The sequence below is a fragment of the Bos indicus x Bos taurus genome, chromosome 10 (genome assembly GCF_003369695.1).
Source record: "Bos indicus x Bos taurus breed Angus x Brahman F1 hybrid chromosome 10, Bos_hybrid_MaternalHap_v2.0, whole genome shotgun sequence".
In the NCBI taxonomy this organism is placed as follows: domain Eukaryota; kingdom Metazoa; phylum Chordata; class Mammalia; order Artiodactyla; family Bovidae; genus Bos; species Bos indicus x Bos taurus.
In genome coordinates this window covers 47,803,568-47,822,844 of record NC_040085.1, presented here as the reverse complement: position 1 = coordinate 47,822,844, position 19,277 = coordinate 47,803,568, and the positions used below count along the sequence as shown (strand labels likewise).

The 19,277-nt window shown below is 37.4% G+C and overlaps 1 protein-coding gene across 5 annotated transcripts in view; it reads right to left on the bottom strand.

The window, feature by feature from the left end:
- The window catches only part of MNS1 (meiosis specific nuclear structural 1), a 174,454-nt gene that overhangs the window by 8,577 nt on the left and 146,600 nt on the right, over window positions 1–19,277 (bottom strand). For all 5 annotated transcript variants that reach the window (XM_027553925.1, XM_027553927.1, XM_027553928.1 and 2 more), the window contains one exon: window positions 3,099–3,356. In XM_027553925.1, coding sequence (XP_027409726.1) covers window positions 3,099–3,356 — 258 coding nt within the window. The remainder of the gene's footprint in view (window positions 1–3,098; window positions 3,357–19,277) is intronic.

The window sequence follows — 19,277 nt, the reverse complement described above, 5'->3', positions numbered from 1 at the left end:
AGTTATGACCAACCTAGATAGCATATTGAAAAGCAGAGACATTACTTTGCCAACAAAGGTCCGTCTAGTCAAGGCTATGGTTTTTCCAGTGGTCATGTACGGATGTGAGAGTTGGACTGTGAAGAAGGCTGAGCGCTGAAGAATTGATGCTTTTGAACTGTGGTGTTGGAGAAGACTCTTGAGAGTCCCTTGGACTGTAAGGAGATCCAACCAGTCCATTCTAAAAGAGATCAGTCCTGGGTGTTCTTCGGAAGGAATGATGCTAAAGCTGAAACTCCAGTACTTTGGCCACCTCATGCGAAGAGCTGACTCACTGGAAAAGACTCTGATGCTGGGAGGGACTGAGGGCAGGAGGAGAAGGGGACGACAGAGGATGAGATGGCTGGATGGCATCACCAACTCGCTGGACGTTGAGTCTGAGTGAACTCCGGGAGTTGGTGATGGACAGGGAGGCCTGGCGTGCTGTGATTCATGGGGTCGCAAAGAGTTGGACACGACTGAGCAACTGAACTGAACTGAATCCTCTCAACTCTTCAGATCTAATTGGTCACCGGGACCCATCAATTTTAATTTCCTACCACTTCACTGATGGATTCCTTCTCTATTCACAAGGGTTTTCATCACCTCTCTCTGGGATAATTATAATCACTTCCTGAAGAACTATGGACGGAGGTTTGTAACACTGTACAGGTGGTGGGTGACCAAAACCATCCACAAGAAAAGGAAATGCAACAAGGCAAAATGGTTACCTAAGGACGCCTTACAATAGCTGAGAAAAGAAGTGAAAGGCAAAGGAGAAAAGGAAAGATATACCCATCTGAAGGCAGAGTTCCAAAGACTAGCAAGGAGAGATAAGAAAGTCTTCTTAAGTGAACAATGCAAAGAAATAGAGAAAAACAACAGAATGGGAAAGAGTAGAGAGATCTCTTCAAGAAAATCAGAGATACCAAGGGAACATTTCATGCAAAGATGGGCACAATAAAGGACAGAAATGGTATGGACCTAACAGAAGCAGAAGATATTAAGAAGAGGTGGCAAGAATACACAGAACTGTACAAAAAAGATCTTCATGACCCAGATAACCATGATGGTGTGATCACTGACCTACAGCCAGACATCCTGGAATGCAAAGTCAAGTGGGCCTTAGGAAAAATCACTACAAACAAAGCTAGTGGAGGTAATGGAATTCCAGTTGAGGTATTTCAAATCCTGAAAGATGATGCTGTGGAAGTGCTGCACTCAATACGCCAGCAAATTTGGAAAACTCAGCAGTGGCCATAGAACTGGAAAAGGTCAGTTTTCATTCCAATCCTGATACTCAAAGAATGTTCAAACTACTGCACAACCACACTCCTTTCACATGATAGCAAGGTAATGCTCAAAATCCTTCAAGCCAGGCTTCAACAGTATGTGAACCGGGAACTTCCAAATGTACAAGGTGGATTTAGAAAAGGCAGGGGAACCAGAAATCAAATTGCCAAAATCCACTGGATCATAGAAAAGCAAGAGAGTTCCAGAAAAACATCTACTTCTGCTTCACTGACTACGTTAAAGCCTTTGACTATGTGCATCATCACAAACTGTGGAAAATTCTTCAAGAGATGGGAATACCAGACCACCTGACCTGCCTCCTGAGAAATCTGTATTCAGGTCAAGAAGCAACAGAACTGGATATGAAACAATGAACTGGTTCAAAATTGGGAAAGGAGTACATCAGGCTGTATATTGTCACCCTGCTTATTTAACTTCTGTGCAGAGTACATCATGTAAATGCTGGGCTGGATGAAGCACAAGCTGGAATCAAGATTTCCAGGAGAAATATCCATAACCTCAGATATGTAGGTGACACCACCTTAATGGCAGAAAGTGAAGAGGAACTAAAGAGCCTCTTGATGAAAGTGAAAGAGGAGAGTGAAAAACTGGTTTAAAACTCAACATTCAAAAAACAAAGATCTCAGTATCTGGTCCCATCACTTCATGGCAATTAGATGGGGAAACAATGGAAACAGTGACAGACTATTTTTTTAGGCTCCAAAACCACTGTAGCGACTTGCAGCCATGAAATTTTAAAAGATGCTTGCTCCTTGGAAGAAAAGCTATGACAAACCTAGACAGCATATTAAAAAGTAGATTCATCGCTTTGCTGATAATGATCTGCATATTCAAAGCTCTGGATTTTTCCAGTAGTCATGTACAGATGTGAGGACTGGACTATAAAGAAGGCTGAGCACCAAAGAATTGATGCTTTCAAACTGTTGCTGGAGAAGACTCTTGAGAATCCCTAGGACAGCAAGGAGATCAAACCAGTCAATCCTAAAGGAAAATCAACCCTGAATATTCACTGGAAGGACTGGTGCTGAAGCTGAAGCTCCAAACTTTGGCCACCTGATGTGAAGAATCAACTCACTGGAAAAGACCCTGATGCTGGGAAAGACTGAGGGCAGAAGAGGGCGACAGAGGATGAGATGTTGGATGGCATCATCGACTCAAGGGACATGAGTCTGAGCCAACTCCAGGAGACAGTGAAAAACAGGGTAGCCTGGCATGCAGCAGCCTATGGGGTCGCAAAGAGTCGCACATGACGGAACAACTAAACAAAAACAACTGATCTTCCACCTCCAGTCGTACTCCGCTCATGTCTTTCTGCAACACTGCTACCTGAATCATCTATCCAAGTGCAGATCTCATCATGCAGCTCAATTCTTCAGTGGATCCCCCCTGAATAAAATCCACCTTTAAAACAGCAGCCAAGACATTCATGATCAGTCTCCTCTCTGCCATACAACATGTCCATTCTGTATGATTATCATCAATACATTTGACATATCTTAATGTATTTTTCTTAACCAACACTAAAAGCTCATAGATGACATGGAGTTAGTCATATTTATGTTCTCAACACCAACCAATGTCTAATACATAGAAAACATCAATAAATATGTTCTAGATTCATTAATTAATGAGTAGTCAGAAAATGTATATATCATATGATTAGGGAATGGATTTCCAACATCTGGCACATAAACAGTTTTCAGTTATTTAGTGGATAAATTAGCCAGTTGCTATTCAATGAAAATTTTAAAAAAAGTTTTCCTTACTTTGTCTGCAAGGAACTGGTTGCGGCGCTCTTCTATAAGTTTTTCCACGGCCCTCTTGTGTTCTAGTTGCTTCATTCTTTGCTTCTGCGCATTCATTAATTCTATTCGATCATCCTCAGCAAATTTTGCCAGCATGGCTTTTCTAAATGTCTCCTCTTCCTCTTTTGCAGCCTGAAGTATTAATTCCTTCAAGGCCATTTGGTCCATAAAATCTTGCTTCAACTCCTTTTGCTTTCTCAATTTCTCTTCTGCTTCTTCCTAAATAACAGTACATCTAAAAGTTAATTTAATAATTAACCTGTAAAAGTTAATTCAGTAATTGTTTCTTTACAGTAGATTTATAAAGATAGGGTCAGATAGAGTTTGGTTAAGCTTAATGTTACAATAAGAAATAAAACTGAAAACTTAAACCTTTTCAAGGTAACACTTTTCCCATCCTTTAAAAACTAATAAAGTAGATGTTACCTTTGGATTGCTGATTATTTAAATTTTAACTAATACATATTTACCATCTTATTTCTGTATTCAGAATTAACACATTAACTTTGAAAAGAGCTGTATAAAAATTTGTATATGTGAGTTTATTAAATCTGTCAACTATATAATTTTAGTTTAATCCATAGTACCAACTATGAATCATTCTAGAACCTTGTGTTCAAATCATTGATAAATATTTTTCAGAACAATAATCTAGCAATGAGAATCAGAAGCTTAGAGAAATTCAAATTTACTTGAAGCAGTTAAAAGTCCTTTCCTACAAGGTTTATATTTTCCCAACATTATTATGAAAGATTTCAAAACCAAAAATTTTACAGGGATCACCCATATTTGCTTTATCATTGATCTACTGAATTAGGACTGTTGTAAATTTTAAATCATTTGCTAATCTAACCAACTTTGCTCAATTCTAATACAAGTTCCAGGTAGGCCAGTATCTTCAAAATATTGCCTTAACACCCATGTGGCCAAGGGTACAGATTACAACAAACTATAAGGGATTTACTACAGGCCATCAGAGACATACAGAACTTCCAGGAAGGCCAGGGAACCAAGCTCTCATCCTACTGCTCAAGTCTCATGGTAACTCTGTCTATGGTGACCGACTACTATCTCATCTTCCATCTTCACACCTTGAAGTGAGGGTGATGGCTATTGGAGATAACCTAGTTCATATGAAGAATTCTAGTAAGAGATAAATGTAGTTTTAACTACATTTCTCTTTGCAATAAAGCAAGACAAATGAATTTACAACAGGGTAGGATGTAGTAAGGGTAGGAATGGGGTTTTTTTGAGACAGAAAATGTATTTATTATTATGCAAATAGCTATTCAAAATAGCTAGGGACCTGACAAGCTGCCAAAGGCTTTTCCCAAATAACTAGTGTATCCCTGTATTAACAGGCATCACATCAGTAACACATCCAGGAGAACAAAAATAGAATTCAGAAAACAATATCTCAGAGGCCCACCAGATCCTGATTCCTTTATGAAATACTCTATTACAGTGTTGTTGTTGGTTGTGTAGTTGCTAGGTTGTGTCCAACTCTTTCAACCCCATGGACTTTATGTAGCCTGCCAAGCTCCTCTGTCCATGGGATTAATACTGGAGTGGGTTGCCATTTCCTTCTGGAAATGGCAGAATGGGTTTTAAGTGAGCCAATCTGCAAGTATCAGTTACAGCAACTTTGTTAATTATATTGATCATTCAATCTCTTTTTCTTCATTTATCCCTATCTTTCCAAATTCTTTTTCATAGTCTTCTCTATTCCCTGGTAGCTTAGATGGTAAAGAATTAGCCTGCAATGCATGAGACCCAGGTTCAATCCTTGGGTCAGAAAGATCCCCTGGAGAAGGGAATGACAACCCACTCCAGTATTCTTGCCTGGAGAATTCCAGGGACAGAGGAGCCTGGCGGGCTATAGTCCATAGGGTCACAGAGTTGGACACGACTGAGTGTCTAACATACACACACAATCCTCTTTTCAAATCTTATCTTTTTCTTAGTTCTCTCTAATCACTCTTACCTCTTTCAGGGGTCTTATACCATTTAATTTTTCATCATTTAATTTTATTCCATAAATATACACCCCATCTCACTAAAATTCATAGAAGGCATATCTTATTTTCCTTTGGGATGCTGGACACATAGTGTTTTTTATAATAAAAAGTTTGTGTTTATTTGCCATCTATTGCATAGAAGTCAGAGACTCATTAAAGGCAGACATGCTGTGTCAGTTAGCTTTGAATTCCTCCAGAGCTTATAATAATACCTTGCACAAAGAGATTCAGTACATACTGAACCAAATGAATTCTTGACATTTCCTGGCATCCATATCCCATACCAATTTTAGTTTAATCCAATGGTGAAGACATCTGGCTAAAGAACAGGAAAGATTTTGGCAAAACAAAACACCATTCATTATATTTTTTGAACTAGGAAAGTGTTCATATAGTCTTTGATGTGTCTGGATCTGGATTATATAGTTATATAATATGAACTGAATAATTTTCGATATTCTAAAACCCAATATGTGGTTTGAGGAATAGCTGTTCTCCGAAAGTTTGGATTAATTTGCTATAGAACTACTCTGAGTCTAGAAACTCTTTGGAGATGTCTTGGTCTGGGTTCTCCATTGAAAAACAGCCTTAAACAAGGACTTGTATACAGATATTTTATCATGGAGGTAATCTCAGGAAGCAGAGGTGAGGGACAAGCAGAAGTGAAGGAAGAGAAGCCAACACAAGGGTGCATCATTGAACTGGTCACCACCTTGGACAACTGAGGCTTCACTCTGCCAGGACCTTGTGAGGAAGGCATGGGGTGCCTTTCAGGACCTTCCCAAAAGCCTGCTAGAGGTAGAGAAGCATTATCTCTCAATTCCTGTCCACTGCTGGCTGAGGGATGCCCCCAAAGGGTGTCACCTCCCTGTCCCCACCCCGACATGTTAGGAAGCTCTCAGCAAGGGGTCAGTCTAAGCCCTCACAACTGTTCCCCACAGTGGTCACAAATCAGAGGGCCTGCTGACAGGATGTGAAACAGGGCACACAAATCTTCTGATAGAGGAAAATGGCTTTAATAATCTTGTCTTTTTTTTCCTACATCTTTTGAAATCATTGCATTTTTAATTCAGAAAATTGCACCACTGAAAATTTCATTTTTTTAGGACACAACTGAGTAATCTTTCATTATTTTCCTAATCTTTTCTCTTCACAGACCCTTTTCCCCTTCAAATATTAAGCAACTAGATTTAAAAATGCTATGTGTTCTCCTGATTTTTAGTTTACTTCTACTTGTATCTTTATTATTTCCTTCCATATTCTTCCCTCATACTTGATTTATAATGTTTTTCTCAGTTATTGAGTTGGCTGCCTACACAATTTTCCCAGTATTTCTCACTTAATAATTGCCTGTGGATTTCTCTGGTGCTCCAGTGGTTAAGAATCCACCTGCTGGCTTCCAGTTCAAGATGGTGGAGTAGAAGGACATGTGCTTGTCTCCTTCTGCAAGAGTACCAAAATCACAACTAGCTGTTGAATAGCCATCAACAGGAGGATGCTGGGACCCACCAAAAAAAGATACCCCATGTCCAAAGACAAAGAAGAAGCTGCATCGAGATGGCAGGAGGGGTGCATTCATGATAAAATCAACCCCCTACCTGCTGGAGAACAATAATACCAAAGAGGTTTCTCACACTGTTGTGAAGGTTTGGACCCCACGTCAGGCTTCCCAGCCTGGAGATCTGACAAAGGGACTGGGAATCCACAGGACTCTGACCTTGAAGGCCAGTGGGATTTGACTGTAAGCCTTCCATGGGACTGCAGGAAACAGATTCCAGTCCTGGAATGTGCACCAGGACCCAGAGGAAAGGAGCAGCGACCCCACAGGAGACACAAACAAAACTACTTGCTAGTACTGGAGGGTCTCCTGCAGACGGTGGGTCAGCAGGGGCTCCACTGGAGGGGGGCACTGGCAGCAGCAGTCCAGGAAGGTCCCACTTGGCATAAGCCCACTTGGAGGTCACCATTAATCCAGGGCTGGGTCAGGCCAAACAACTACCAGGGAGGGAGTGCAACCCCACCCATCAGCAGATAATTGCATTAAACTTTACTGAGCAAGGCCCTGCCCACCAGAGTAAGTCCCAGTTTTTCCCATCGCCAGTCCCTCCCATCAAGAAGCTTACACAAGCCTCTTAGCTTACTCCATCAGAGGGCAGACAGAAGCAGCAAGAAGATCCAGTCTCATAGCTGGCTAGAACAAAAGCTACATTATAGAAAGTTAATCATGATAAAAAAGCAGAAAGTTATGTCCTAGATGAAAGGACAAGATAAAACCCAAGAAAAACAAGTAAATGAAGTGGAGATAGGCAACCTTCCAGAAAAGCAATTCAGAATAATGATACTGAAGATGATACAGGATCTCAGGAAAACAATGGAGAAGATGCAAGAAATGTTTACTAAAGACCTACAAGAATTAAAGAACAGAGATGAATAATACACTAGAAGGAATCAATAGAGTAACTGAGGCAGAAGAACAGATAAATGACCTGGAGGACATAACGGTAGAAATCACTGCCACAGAACAGAATATAGAAAAAAGAATGAAAAGAAATGAAGACAGCCTAAGAGACCTCTGGGACAACATTAAATGCACCCAGAAGGAGAAGAGAGAGAGAAAGGATCTGAGAAAATATTTGAAGAGATTAAGAGCTGAAAACTTGCCTAACATGGGAAAGGAAATAGTCAAACAAGTCCAGGAAGCACAGAGTCCTAGGCAGGATAAACCCAAGGAGGAGCACAGCAAGACACACAGTAATCAAAGTGACAAAAATGAAAGACAAAGATAAAATATTAAAAGCAACAAGGGAAAAACAACAAATAACGTACAAAGGAACTCCCATCAAGCTATCAGCTGATTTCTCAACAGAAACTCTACAAGCTAGAAGGGAAGGGCATGACATATTTAAAGTGAGGATAGAGAAGAACCTGCAGCCAAGAATACCCAGAAAGACTCTCATTCAGATTTGATGAAGAAATAAAAAACTTTCCAGACAAGCAAAAGTGAAGAGAATTCAGCACCACCAAACCAGCTTTACAACAAATGCTAAAGGAACTTCTCTAGGCAGGAAACACAACAGAAGGAAAGACCTACAGAAAATTAACCCAGACAGTTAAGAAAATGGTAATAGGATCAAATGCACCAACCAAAAGACACAGACTGGCTGGCCAGATGAAAATGTGTGCATGGAGGCACTTCCACTTACCACATCACTCTGCTTGACCCCCCAGATTGTATGTAATTATTTTATATTGTTAGGTTAATCATGTTCCCATTATGACTTGAAATTGTAATTATCTTTTATTTTTGTCTGGCTATTGACTGTGAAAACTGATAAACATCTTTTACTATTGTGATTATGTAACTATTACTCACTTACTGCCATTGTATCATGATTGGTCAACAGAAAAATAATATAGAACTCTGTATCACCAAAAGTACAATTTAATAGAAAAACTTGTAATCACTTTTAAAATTCCAGATGCATATCAGAATTATCTTGGGAGTTTTTGAAAAACAGAAAGCCCAGGTGCTGCTTTTTTCTCCAGAGCTCCAGATGTATTTCTAATGAACAGCCATGTTTAATGGCTGTATGATGATCTTTTCCTTTCATCTAGTTTCACTTTTTCTATTTCATATTCAGTGCTCCCATTTACTCTGTTTTCCAATTTCTTCATCTTTTAAAAAATTTTCTTTCTCCAGCCTTATCAAGCATAGTAGAAAAGTTTTGTATACCTATATAGAAATAATATGTATAACATATTTTAGAAAACATGAATTTTTGCCTAATGAAAAAATGTATGACATTTTGATTCCACTTGTTTGACTTAATATCAGTAGAATGCTATATTTCTAATTAAAAAACATATGCAACAAGCAACAAAAGTTTACTTTATAGCACAGAGAACGATAGTATCTCGTAATAACCTATAATGGAAAATAATTTCAAAAATTAATATATTTGTATATATACAACTGAATCAACTTGCTGTGCACCTGAAACATTGTAAGTCAACTATACTTGAATGAAAAATTTTTTAAATTAAAAAATAAGAAAAAAAAAAAAAATAAGGAATCCACCTGCCAATGCAGGGGACACAGGTTCAATCCCTGGCCTGAGAAGATTCTACATGCCACAGGGCGACTAAGCCTGTGCAGCACGACTACAGAAGCCTGCGCATCCTAAAGCTTGTGCTCCGCAACGAGAAGCCACTGCAGTGAGAAGCCTGCACACTGCAACTAGGGAAAGCCCACACACAGCAACAAAGACAACAGCCAAAAATAAACAAACAAAATTTTTTTAATTGCCTAATAGATTTTGATGTCATAATTTCCTCCTCTAAATTGTCTGCAAATATCCTCTTCAACCAATAATAATTGAATGTTTACAGATTTTCAGTTAGTAAGTTAAAATATTTGTTATTAAGTTCTAGTGGTGTTTAAACACCGTTTCCCCTTTCCAATAAATTTTCTTTGGAGATATAACAGTTACGTACTTCAGTACAACAATGTTACATGGGAGATAAAATGTTCATTATACGTCCCTTAATGATTATACCTTTTCTCTGTGATACCTGGGATTCATTTGCTGTTCCACGTACCTAGTAATAACGCTGCCTACCTGCTTCCCATTTGTTCATATATGCCTGTTAGCCTTCATTCATCATTTTATTCTTAATGCTTTGGGGGTTATTTGACATTAGGTATCTATAAGAGAATTTTATTAAGATGTTTCTTTAAAAGAACTGGACACATTTTACAATCTTTTTTTTTTTTTTTTAAACTTTATATAATTGTATTAGTTTTGCCAAATATCAAAATGAATCCACCACAGGTATACATGTGTTCCTGCAGTTAATAATTAAGGACTCAAATGAAATAAGTTTTGATATTTTACACAGTATCTATTTCTTCCTCATTGACGAAACTGTGTATCTAAGACAATGTTGTTTTAATATAGCTGATAATATTACAAATAATACTATTAATTGTTATAAACATTCATATATCTTATTTTATAAAGTGTTCAAACTTTTGGAGTTCCCCAGTGGTTCAGTGGTTAGGATTCCATGCTTTCACTGCTGATGGTGCGGGTTCAATCCCTGGTCAGAAGTTAAGACCCTACAAGCCGTGCAACATGATCAAAACAAAGTGCTGAAACTTCCGGTTTGTTTAAAAAAAAAAAAAAAAAACTTGGGTTTTTTATATTCTGTTGTCAACTTATTGAGTGTTCTTTACATATTCTGGATAAAAGTTATTTGTAAGATGCATGTATATGGAATGTTTTCTCCCAACAGTGGCTTGCATTTTCATTTTCCTAACAATGTTAGGAAATTATTCATTTTGATGACGCCTACTTATAAACTTTTTATGGCTCATGCCTTTATCCTAAAAATTTTTAATCTTTGCTATTTCCAAGTTCATAATGACCTTCTCATGTTTTCTTCTAGAAATGTTTTAGCTTCAGCTCTTTTTATGTTATAATATGACACAGTATAACAAGTGCTGGCAAGGATGTGGAGGAATTGGAACTCTCCTACATAGGCAGTAATAGAGTACAGTGGTCCAGCCTCTATCAAAAACAGCTGGGAAGTTCCTCAGAAAACTAAACACAGAATTACCATGTGACCCAACAATACCAGGGCTAGGTATTCACCCAAAGGGATCTGAAAAAGATACTCAAACAAAACTTGTACACAAATGTTCATAGCAGTAACATTCACAATAGTAAAAAAAAAAAAAAAAAAGGGTAGAAACATATACTATTGAATGGATAGACAAAATGTTGTATATCCATACACTGGACTATTATTCAGCCAAAAAAAAAAGTGGGGGGTGGATTAATTATTGACACATGCTACAAAACAGATGAAACTCCAGAATATTATTCTAAGGGAAAGAAATCACAATGCAAAAGGTCACATATTGCATGATCCCACTTATATTCAGAATAGTGAAATTCATAAAGACAGGAAGCAAATTAGTAGTTGCCAGGGTCTTGGAAAACATGGAAAGAGTGGTAATTGCTTAATGCAAGGTATCCTTTTGGGGTAATGAAAATGTTTTGGAACTAGACAGAGATGGTGGTTGCACAATATTCTGAATGTACTAAATGCTGCTTTAAAACAGTCACTTTTATGTTACATGAATTTTGCCTCAATTAAAAAAAAAAACCTTAAGGAGAAACACAAGCCCACAATTATGGTTAGAGTCATCAACAATCCTCTCTCAACAACTGATGGAACAACTAGACAGAAAATCAGCAAGGACATAGGAGAATTCAACAGCACAATCAATCAATAGAATCTAATTGGCATTTATAGAAATTTTAGACATTTAAACATATTTCTAGAACATTTCACCCAAAGTAGCAGAAAACATATTCTTTTCAAATGTCCACAGAACAAATTTAAAGGAAATAAAATCATATTGGGCATGTTCTCTGATAACAATGAAATCAAACTATAAGTAACTTATTTTTAAAGAAAAATTTCTGGACATTTAGGGACTACATAACAGTTTTAAGTAATCCATTGGTCAGAAAAAGGCTCAAGAAAATGAAAACATCAAAGATAATGAAAATGAAAACAACACTGAAACTTGTGAGGTGCAACTGAAACAGCTTTGAGGGAAATTTATAGCACCAAATGTATACATACAGTAAAATGCATTTATAGGGGCATGCCTGGAAAATCCCATGGATGGAGGAGCCTGGTGGGCTGCAGTCCATGGGGTCGCTGAGTCAGACAGGACTGAGCGACTTCACTTTCACTTTCATGCACTGGAGAAGGAAATGGCAACCCACTCCAGTGTTCTTGCCTGGGGAATCCCAGGGACAGGGGAGCCTGGTGGGTTGCCGTCCAAGGGGTTGCACAGAGTCGGACACAACTGAAGTGACTTAGCAGCAGCATTGTAGGAAACGTCTCAAATCAATAATCTAAGCTACTACACTTCAGAAACCCATAGAAAGGAAGCAGAAGGGAGTAAATAGAGCAGAAATAAATGGAATTGAAAACAGAAAACTAATAGACAATATAAATGAGGCAAAAGGCTGACTCTTTAAAAAAATTAATGAAACTGAAACCATAAAACTCCTACAAAAGAAGAGAATAAGTTCCTCTAAATCAGCCTTGGCAATGAATTTTTGGATTTGACATCAAAAGCAAAATAAACAAACAGGATTACATCAAACTAAAAAGCTTCTGTATAGATAAGAAAATGAAGTTAAAGTCACTCAGTTGTGTCATTCTGTGATCCTATGGACTGTAGCCCGCCAGGCTCCTCTGTCCATGGGATTCTCCAGGCAAGAATACTGGAGTGGGTTGCCATTTCCTTCTCCAGGGGATCTTCCCAACCCAGGGGTTGAACCCAGGTCTCCTGCATTGGAGGGAGATTCTTTACCATCTGAGCTACCAGGGAAGACTACAGACAAGGAAATCATCAACAAAATGAAAAGGCAACCTATGGAATGGCAGAAACATTTGCAAATTCTGTATCTGATAGGAGTTAATGTCTAAAATATATAAAAATGACACAAAACTCAACAGAAAAGAACAAAAAAAATCTGATTAAAAAATGGGCAGAGGATCTGAATAGATGTTTTTTCCAAAGAAGATATACAAATGGCCAACAGGGACAAGAAAAGGTACTCAATGCACCACTAAACATCAGGGAATACAAATCAAAACCACAAAGAGATATCTGTAATAATGGCTATCATCAAAAAAGAGATAATAGTTGGTGGGTATGTGGAGAAGGGAACTCTTGTCACTGTGGGTAGAAAAGCAAAGCCAATGGTATAGCCATTGATATAGCCAATGGAGATTCCTCAAAAAATTAAAGACAGAACTACCATATGTTCCAGCAATCCCACTTCCAGGTATATATCCAAAGGAAATGAAAACAGGATCTTAACACGGTATATGCACTCCCGTGTTCATTGTGGCATTACTCACAATAGCAAAAATATGGAAACAACCTAACTGTCCATCAACAGATGAATAAACGAAACGTGGTAGAGCTATATAAAGTGGAATATAATTCAGCCATAAAATCATAAAATAATGAAATCCTGCCATTTGTGACAACACAGATGGATCTTGAGCATTTTATGCTAAATGAAATGAGCTGATCAAAGAAAGACAAATACTGCCTGGTAACACGTGGAATCTTAAAATGTCAAACTCATTGAAACAGAAAGTTGGAAAGTAGTTGGCAGAGACTGGTGGGTGGGAGAAATAGGAAAAGTTGGTAAAATGGTATGAACTTCCAGCTCTATGACAAATAAGATCTGAGGCTCTAACATAAAACATGGTGACTGTAGTTGAAAACACTTCATTGTATAAATGAAATTTCTGAAGAGAGTAGAACTTAAAAATTCTCATAAAAAATATGTGAAGTGATAGATGTGTTAACTAACTATAGATGGGGAATCTTTTTACAATGTAAATATTTATCAAGTCACCATGATATACACTTTAAATATCTTACAGTTTTATATGGCAATTATACCTCAAGGAAGCTAATTTAAAGAAAGATCAGATAAATCCTAATGTAAGAGTTAAACCTCTTCTGGATTATTTTCTACCAAAATTTATATACCTAAACAAGAGCTATCACTTGCTGAGGCAATGCAAAGTGGAGAAAACAGCTCAAATTCAAAACCTGTAATCCCAGAAACTTACAAAATATGAAATTTTGGTCAGGACAGTTAGCAGAAGTGAAACTGAATATATTTGAAACCTTGAGATTTACACAAGTGAAGGAAAAAAAACCTGCAAGAAACAGTATTATTTATTGGTCGTACAACCTTATCTTAGTCCATGGCACTATAATTTACCAATATAATTATGGCAACAGTGTGTCCACATCTAGAATGTGGTTAAAAAACAAAACCAGAGCTTGTGGGACTACAGGAGAGAATCACGGGTCGACCAAGCCAGTTAAAGGAGAAATCTAAAATCTACACAGAGGAGAAATGGCATTCTTACAGAAGGGAGAAGTGATTTTTCTTATATGGAAAGACACGAGTCTGCATGGTGACAACTGTTCCTGACTCCTCCATAAAATCTACAGGAAAGGAAGACAGGAGGACTGGACATTGGATAACCAAGCCCACTTGAGAATTAGAGTATAATTAAATACATGGAAGGAGCTGATTGATCTGATCAGTATCTGGCAAACTTCAATATCCTCCAGAAAACTCAAAAATGGTGTAAGCAAGTGGGCTTCTATTTGAGTAACTGTGACTTATACAATACAGTTAGATTTTATGATAGCCTTAATGCACAGAGTAAAAGGACTTACTGGCAACTTCTGTTAGCAGTAGCTCGACAATCAGTAACTGAGAATTCTGGTGAATGTAGTGGTGGTCTTGCATCTGGTCCTTCTGGGGCATTTCTAAAAGAGCTCCCTACAAAGATCCACTTTGTTATCAAGTAAAATAAAAGAACACATTCCAGAGGAAATAATACCCACAGGACTAAGCAAATACTGCCAGAAAGTGTAGGGTCTGCTCTTCCAGGAGAAAGCCCGGTGACACGCAGTATGTGTGTAACAGATATTCTATTTCCCTGCACAGAGGTGCTGCTATACTTCCTATCATGCTGTAACAAAGTATTAGAATGCTTTAGTGAGACACGTACAGAATTTCAAATAAATACATCAAGTGCAAAAAGAGTTGTTGATATTTACTTAAACGCTAGTGTTTCAATATTTACTTACATAACAAATCGCTGGCCACAGGAGTTAGTCTCTGCAAAACTCCCCCAGTTGATAATGTGTCAACACCCCACTTACATGAACAGACAGATCATCCAGAAAGAAAACCAGTAACGAAACACAGACCTTAATGACACATTAGTCCAGACAGGCTTAACTGATATTTATAGAGCATTCCATTTGAAAGCAGAATATATGTTCTTCTCAACTGCACAAGGAATATTCTCCAGGATAGATCATATGCTGAGCAACAAAAGAAGCTAAATTTAAGAAACTTAAAATCATTATCAAGCATATTTTCTGACCACAATGCTATGAGATTAGAAATCAACTACAAGGGATGTCCCTGGTGGTCCAGTGGTTAGGAATCCACCTACCTATGCAGAGAACACAGGCTCAACTCCAGGTCCAGAAGGATTCCACATGCTAGGGGCAACAAGCCCATGTGTCACAACTACCAAGCCTGGGCTCTAGAGCCCACGAGGCACAACTACTGAAGCCTTCATGCTCTCGAGCCTGTGTGCCACAACTACTGAAGCCCGTGCACCCTAGAGCCCATGCTTTGCAACAAGAGAAGCGGCCACAATGAGAAGTTCATGCACCAAAACTAGAGAGTAGCTCCCACTCGCCACAACTAGAGAAAGCCCATGCCCAGCAATGAAGATCCAGCCCTGCCAAAAAAAAAAAACCAAGAATCAACTCTAAGAAGAAAACTACAAAAAACAAACACACGGAGACTAAACTATATGGTACTAAACAACTTATGCATCACTGAAGAAATCAAAATCAAAACATTTTAGAGATAAATGAAAATGAAACCCCAATCCAAAATCTATGGGACACAGCAAAAACAGTTTCAAGAGAGAAGTCTACAGTAATACAATCTTACCTCAGGAAACAAGAAAAATCCAAAATAAACAATCCAACACTAGACCTAAAGCAACTAAAAAAGAACAGATGAAACTCAAAGTTAATAGGACAGAAATCATAAACATCAGAGCAGAAATGGAGATGAGGGTAACAAAAGAAAAGACTGATGAAACTAAAAGCTGGTTCTTTGAAAAGACAAACTTGGTAAGAGACTACTAGCTGGATGGTTAGAGTTAGTCGCTCAGCTGCGTCCGACTCTTTGTGACCCCTTCCTTGGACTGTAGTCCACCAGGCTCCTCTGTCCATGGAATTCTCCAGGCAAGAATACTGGAATATGTCATTCCCTTCTCCAGGGCATCTTCCCAACCCAGGAACTGAACTCGGGTCTTCTGCATCACAGGCAGACTCTTTACAGTCTGAGACACCAGGGACTCAGTCAAGAGACAACTACAAGCAACTGTATGCAAATAAAATGGATAACCTAGAAAAGACAGATTCTTAGAAAAGTAGAACCTTCCAAGACCAAACCAGGAAGAAATAGAAAATATGAACAGACCAACTACAAGTTACTGAAATTGAAACTGTGATTAAAAATATTCCAACAAATCAAAGTCCAAGACCAGATGGCTTCATAGGTGAATTCTAGAAAATATTTAGAGAAGAGGTAATACCTGTGCTTCTGAAATTCTTCCATAAAACTACAGAAGAAGGAACACTCTCAAATTCATTCTATGAGGCCATCACAATCCCAAAGATAACACACACAAAAAGAGAAAATTACAGGTCAATATCTCTGATGAATATAGATACAAAAATTGTCAACAAAATACTAGCAAACCACATCCGATAACACATTAAAAATATCAAACACCATGATCAGGTGGGATTTAACCTAGGGATACAAGGATTCTTCAACATATGTTAATCGATGTGATACACCACACTAAAAAGCTGAAGAATAAAAAAACTGTATATATGACCATCTCAATAGTTGCATAAAAAAGCTTTTGACAATATTCAACACTCATTTATGATAAAAATTGCTCAGAGAGTGAGCACAGAGGGAACCTACCTCAACATAATAAAGGCCATATATGACAAATCCACAGCAAGTATCAATCTCAACAGTGAAAAACTGAAAGCATTTCCAATAAGATCAACAAGAAAAGAATGTTCACTCTCATCACTTTTATTCAATATACTTTTGTAAATTCTAGCCATGCAATCAAAGAAGAAAAAGAAACAGAAGGAATCCAAACTGGAAAAGAAGTAAACTGTTATTGTTTGCAGATGACACACTACACATAAAAAACCCTAAAGATGCTATCAGAAAACTACTAGAGCTCATCAATGAATCAATTACATTGTAAGTTATAAAGTTAATACATAGAAATCTCTTGCATTTCTATACACTAAAAACAGAAAAATAGAGAAATTAAGGAAACTATTGCATTTACCATCATATCAAAAAGAATAAAATACCTATGAATAAATTCACCTAAGGAGGCAAAAGACCTGCACTCTGAAAACTATGAGGTAATGATGAAAGAAATCACAGATGACACAAACAGATACACAGACATACCATAACCTTGGATTGGAGGAACTTATATTGTTAAAATGACCAAACAACCCAAGGGAATTTACACATCCAATGCAATCCCTGTCAAATTATCAATGGCATTTTTCACTGACCTAGAAAAAAATTTTCAGTTTGTATGGAAACACAAAACATCCTGAAGCCAACATAATCCTGAGAAATAAAAATGGAACTGGGGGAGTCAGACTACCTGACTTCAGGTTGCACTACAAAGCTTTAGTCATCAAAGTACGGTAATTGCCCCAAAACAGAAATACAGGTCAATGGACTAGGACAGAAAGCCCAGAAATAAACCTTGCACCTGCAAACAATTAATCTACAACAAGGGAGGCAGGAATATACCATGGAGAAAAGACAGTCTCTCAAATCAGTGATGCTGGGAAAACCAGACAGCTACATGTTAAAAAAAAAATGAAGTTAGAATATTCTTTTAATACCTTACACGAAAGTAAACTTAAAATGGATTAAAGACCTAAATATAAGACCAGATACCATAAAACTTTTAAAGGAAAAAATATACAGAACACTCTTTGACATAAACCACAGCAAGGTCTTTTGATTCAACTCCTAGAGTAATGAAAATAAAAACAAAACTCAGACCTAATTAAACTTAAAAGACTTTGCACAGCAAAGGAAACCATAAACAAAATGAAAAGACAACCCACAGAATGGGAGAAAATATTTGGAAACAATGTTACTAACAAGGGGTTTACCTCCAAAATGTATAAACAGTTCATGCAGTTTAACACCAAAAAAAAATAAATAAATAAAAAATGGGTAAATACACAGAAATCTCTTGCAGAGAATTTCAATCAGAAGACATAAAGAGGCATTTCTCAAAAGAAGACATACAGATGGCCAAAAAGCACATGAAAAGATGCTCAACATCACTATAACTACAATGAGGTATTACTTCACATCAGTCACAATGATGATAGTCATCACCATTAGTCTAGAAACAGTTAAGTGCTGGACAGGGTGTGAAGAAAAGGAAACCCTCCTTCATTGTTGACAGGAATGTAAATTGGTACAACCACTATGGAGAACAGTATGGAGGTTCTCTAGAAAACTAAAAATAGAACTACCATATGATCCAGCAATCCCACTCCTAGGCATATATCTGGAGAAAATCATAATTCAAAGATATAGGCACTCCAATGTTTTCAGTGCAGGTCTATTTACAATAGCCAAGACATAAAAGCTACCTAAATGGCCATCAACAAAGGAACAGAGAAGGAAGAGTGTGAGTGTGTGTGTGTGTGTGTGTGTGGTGTGGTGTGGGTGGTGGAATATTACTTGGCCATAAAAAAGAATGAAATAATGCCATTTATAACAACCGGCATGATAGGTATTATCATACTAAGTGAAAAAAAGTCAGAGGGAGACAAATATATCTCTCTTACACATGGGATCTAAAAAAATGATACAAATGAACTTATTTACAAAACAGAAAGAGACCTCAAAATCAAATTTATGGTTACCAAAGGAGAAAGGTGTATACACACACACACACATATATATAATAGATAACAAGAACATACTATATAGCACAGGGAACTATATACTCATTATTCTGTAATAATCTAAGTAGTAAAAGAATCAGGAAAAGAATGGATGTATGTATATGCATAACTGAATCACTTTGCTGTATACCTGAAAGTAACACGATATTGTAAATCAACTATACTCCAATATAAATAAAAATTAACTTAAATACACAATAAAACACTGAATAAATATTTTTAAACACTAAAAGAATAAAATTCCTAGCCTAGATAGTTTCACTGGAAAAGTCTACCAAATGTTTAAAGAATTAACTAATATCAATTCTAAACAATAAAAAATAGAAGGAAACTTCTCCATTCATTTTATGAAGGCAGTTTACCCTGACACCAGTATACAAAATGAAAACTAAAAACCAATATTCTTTATGA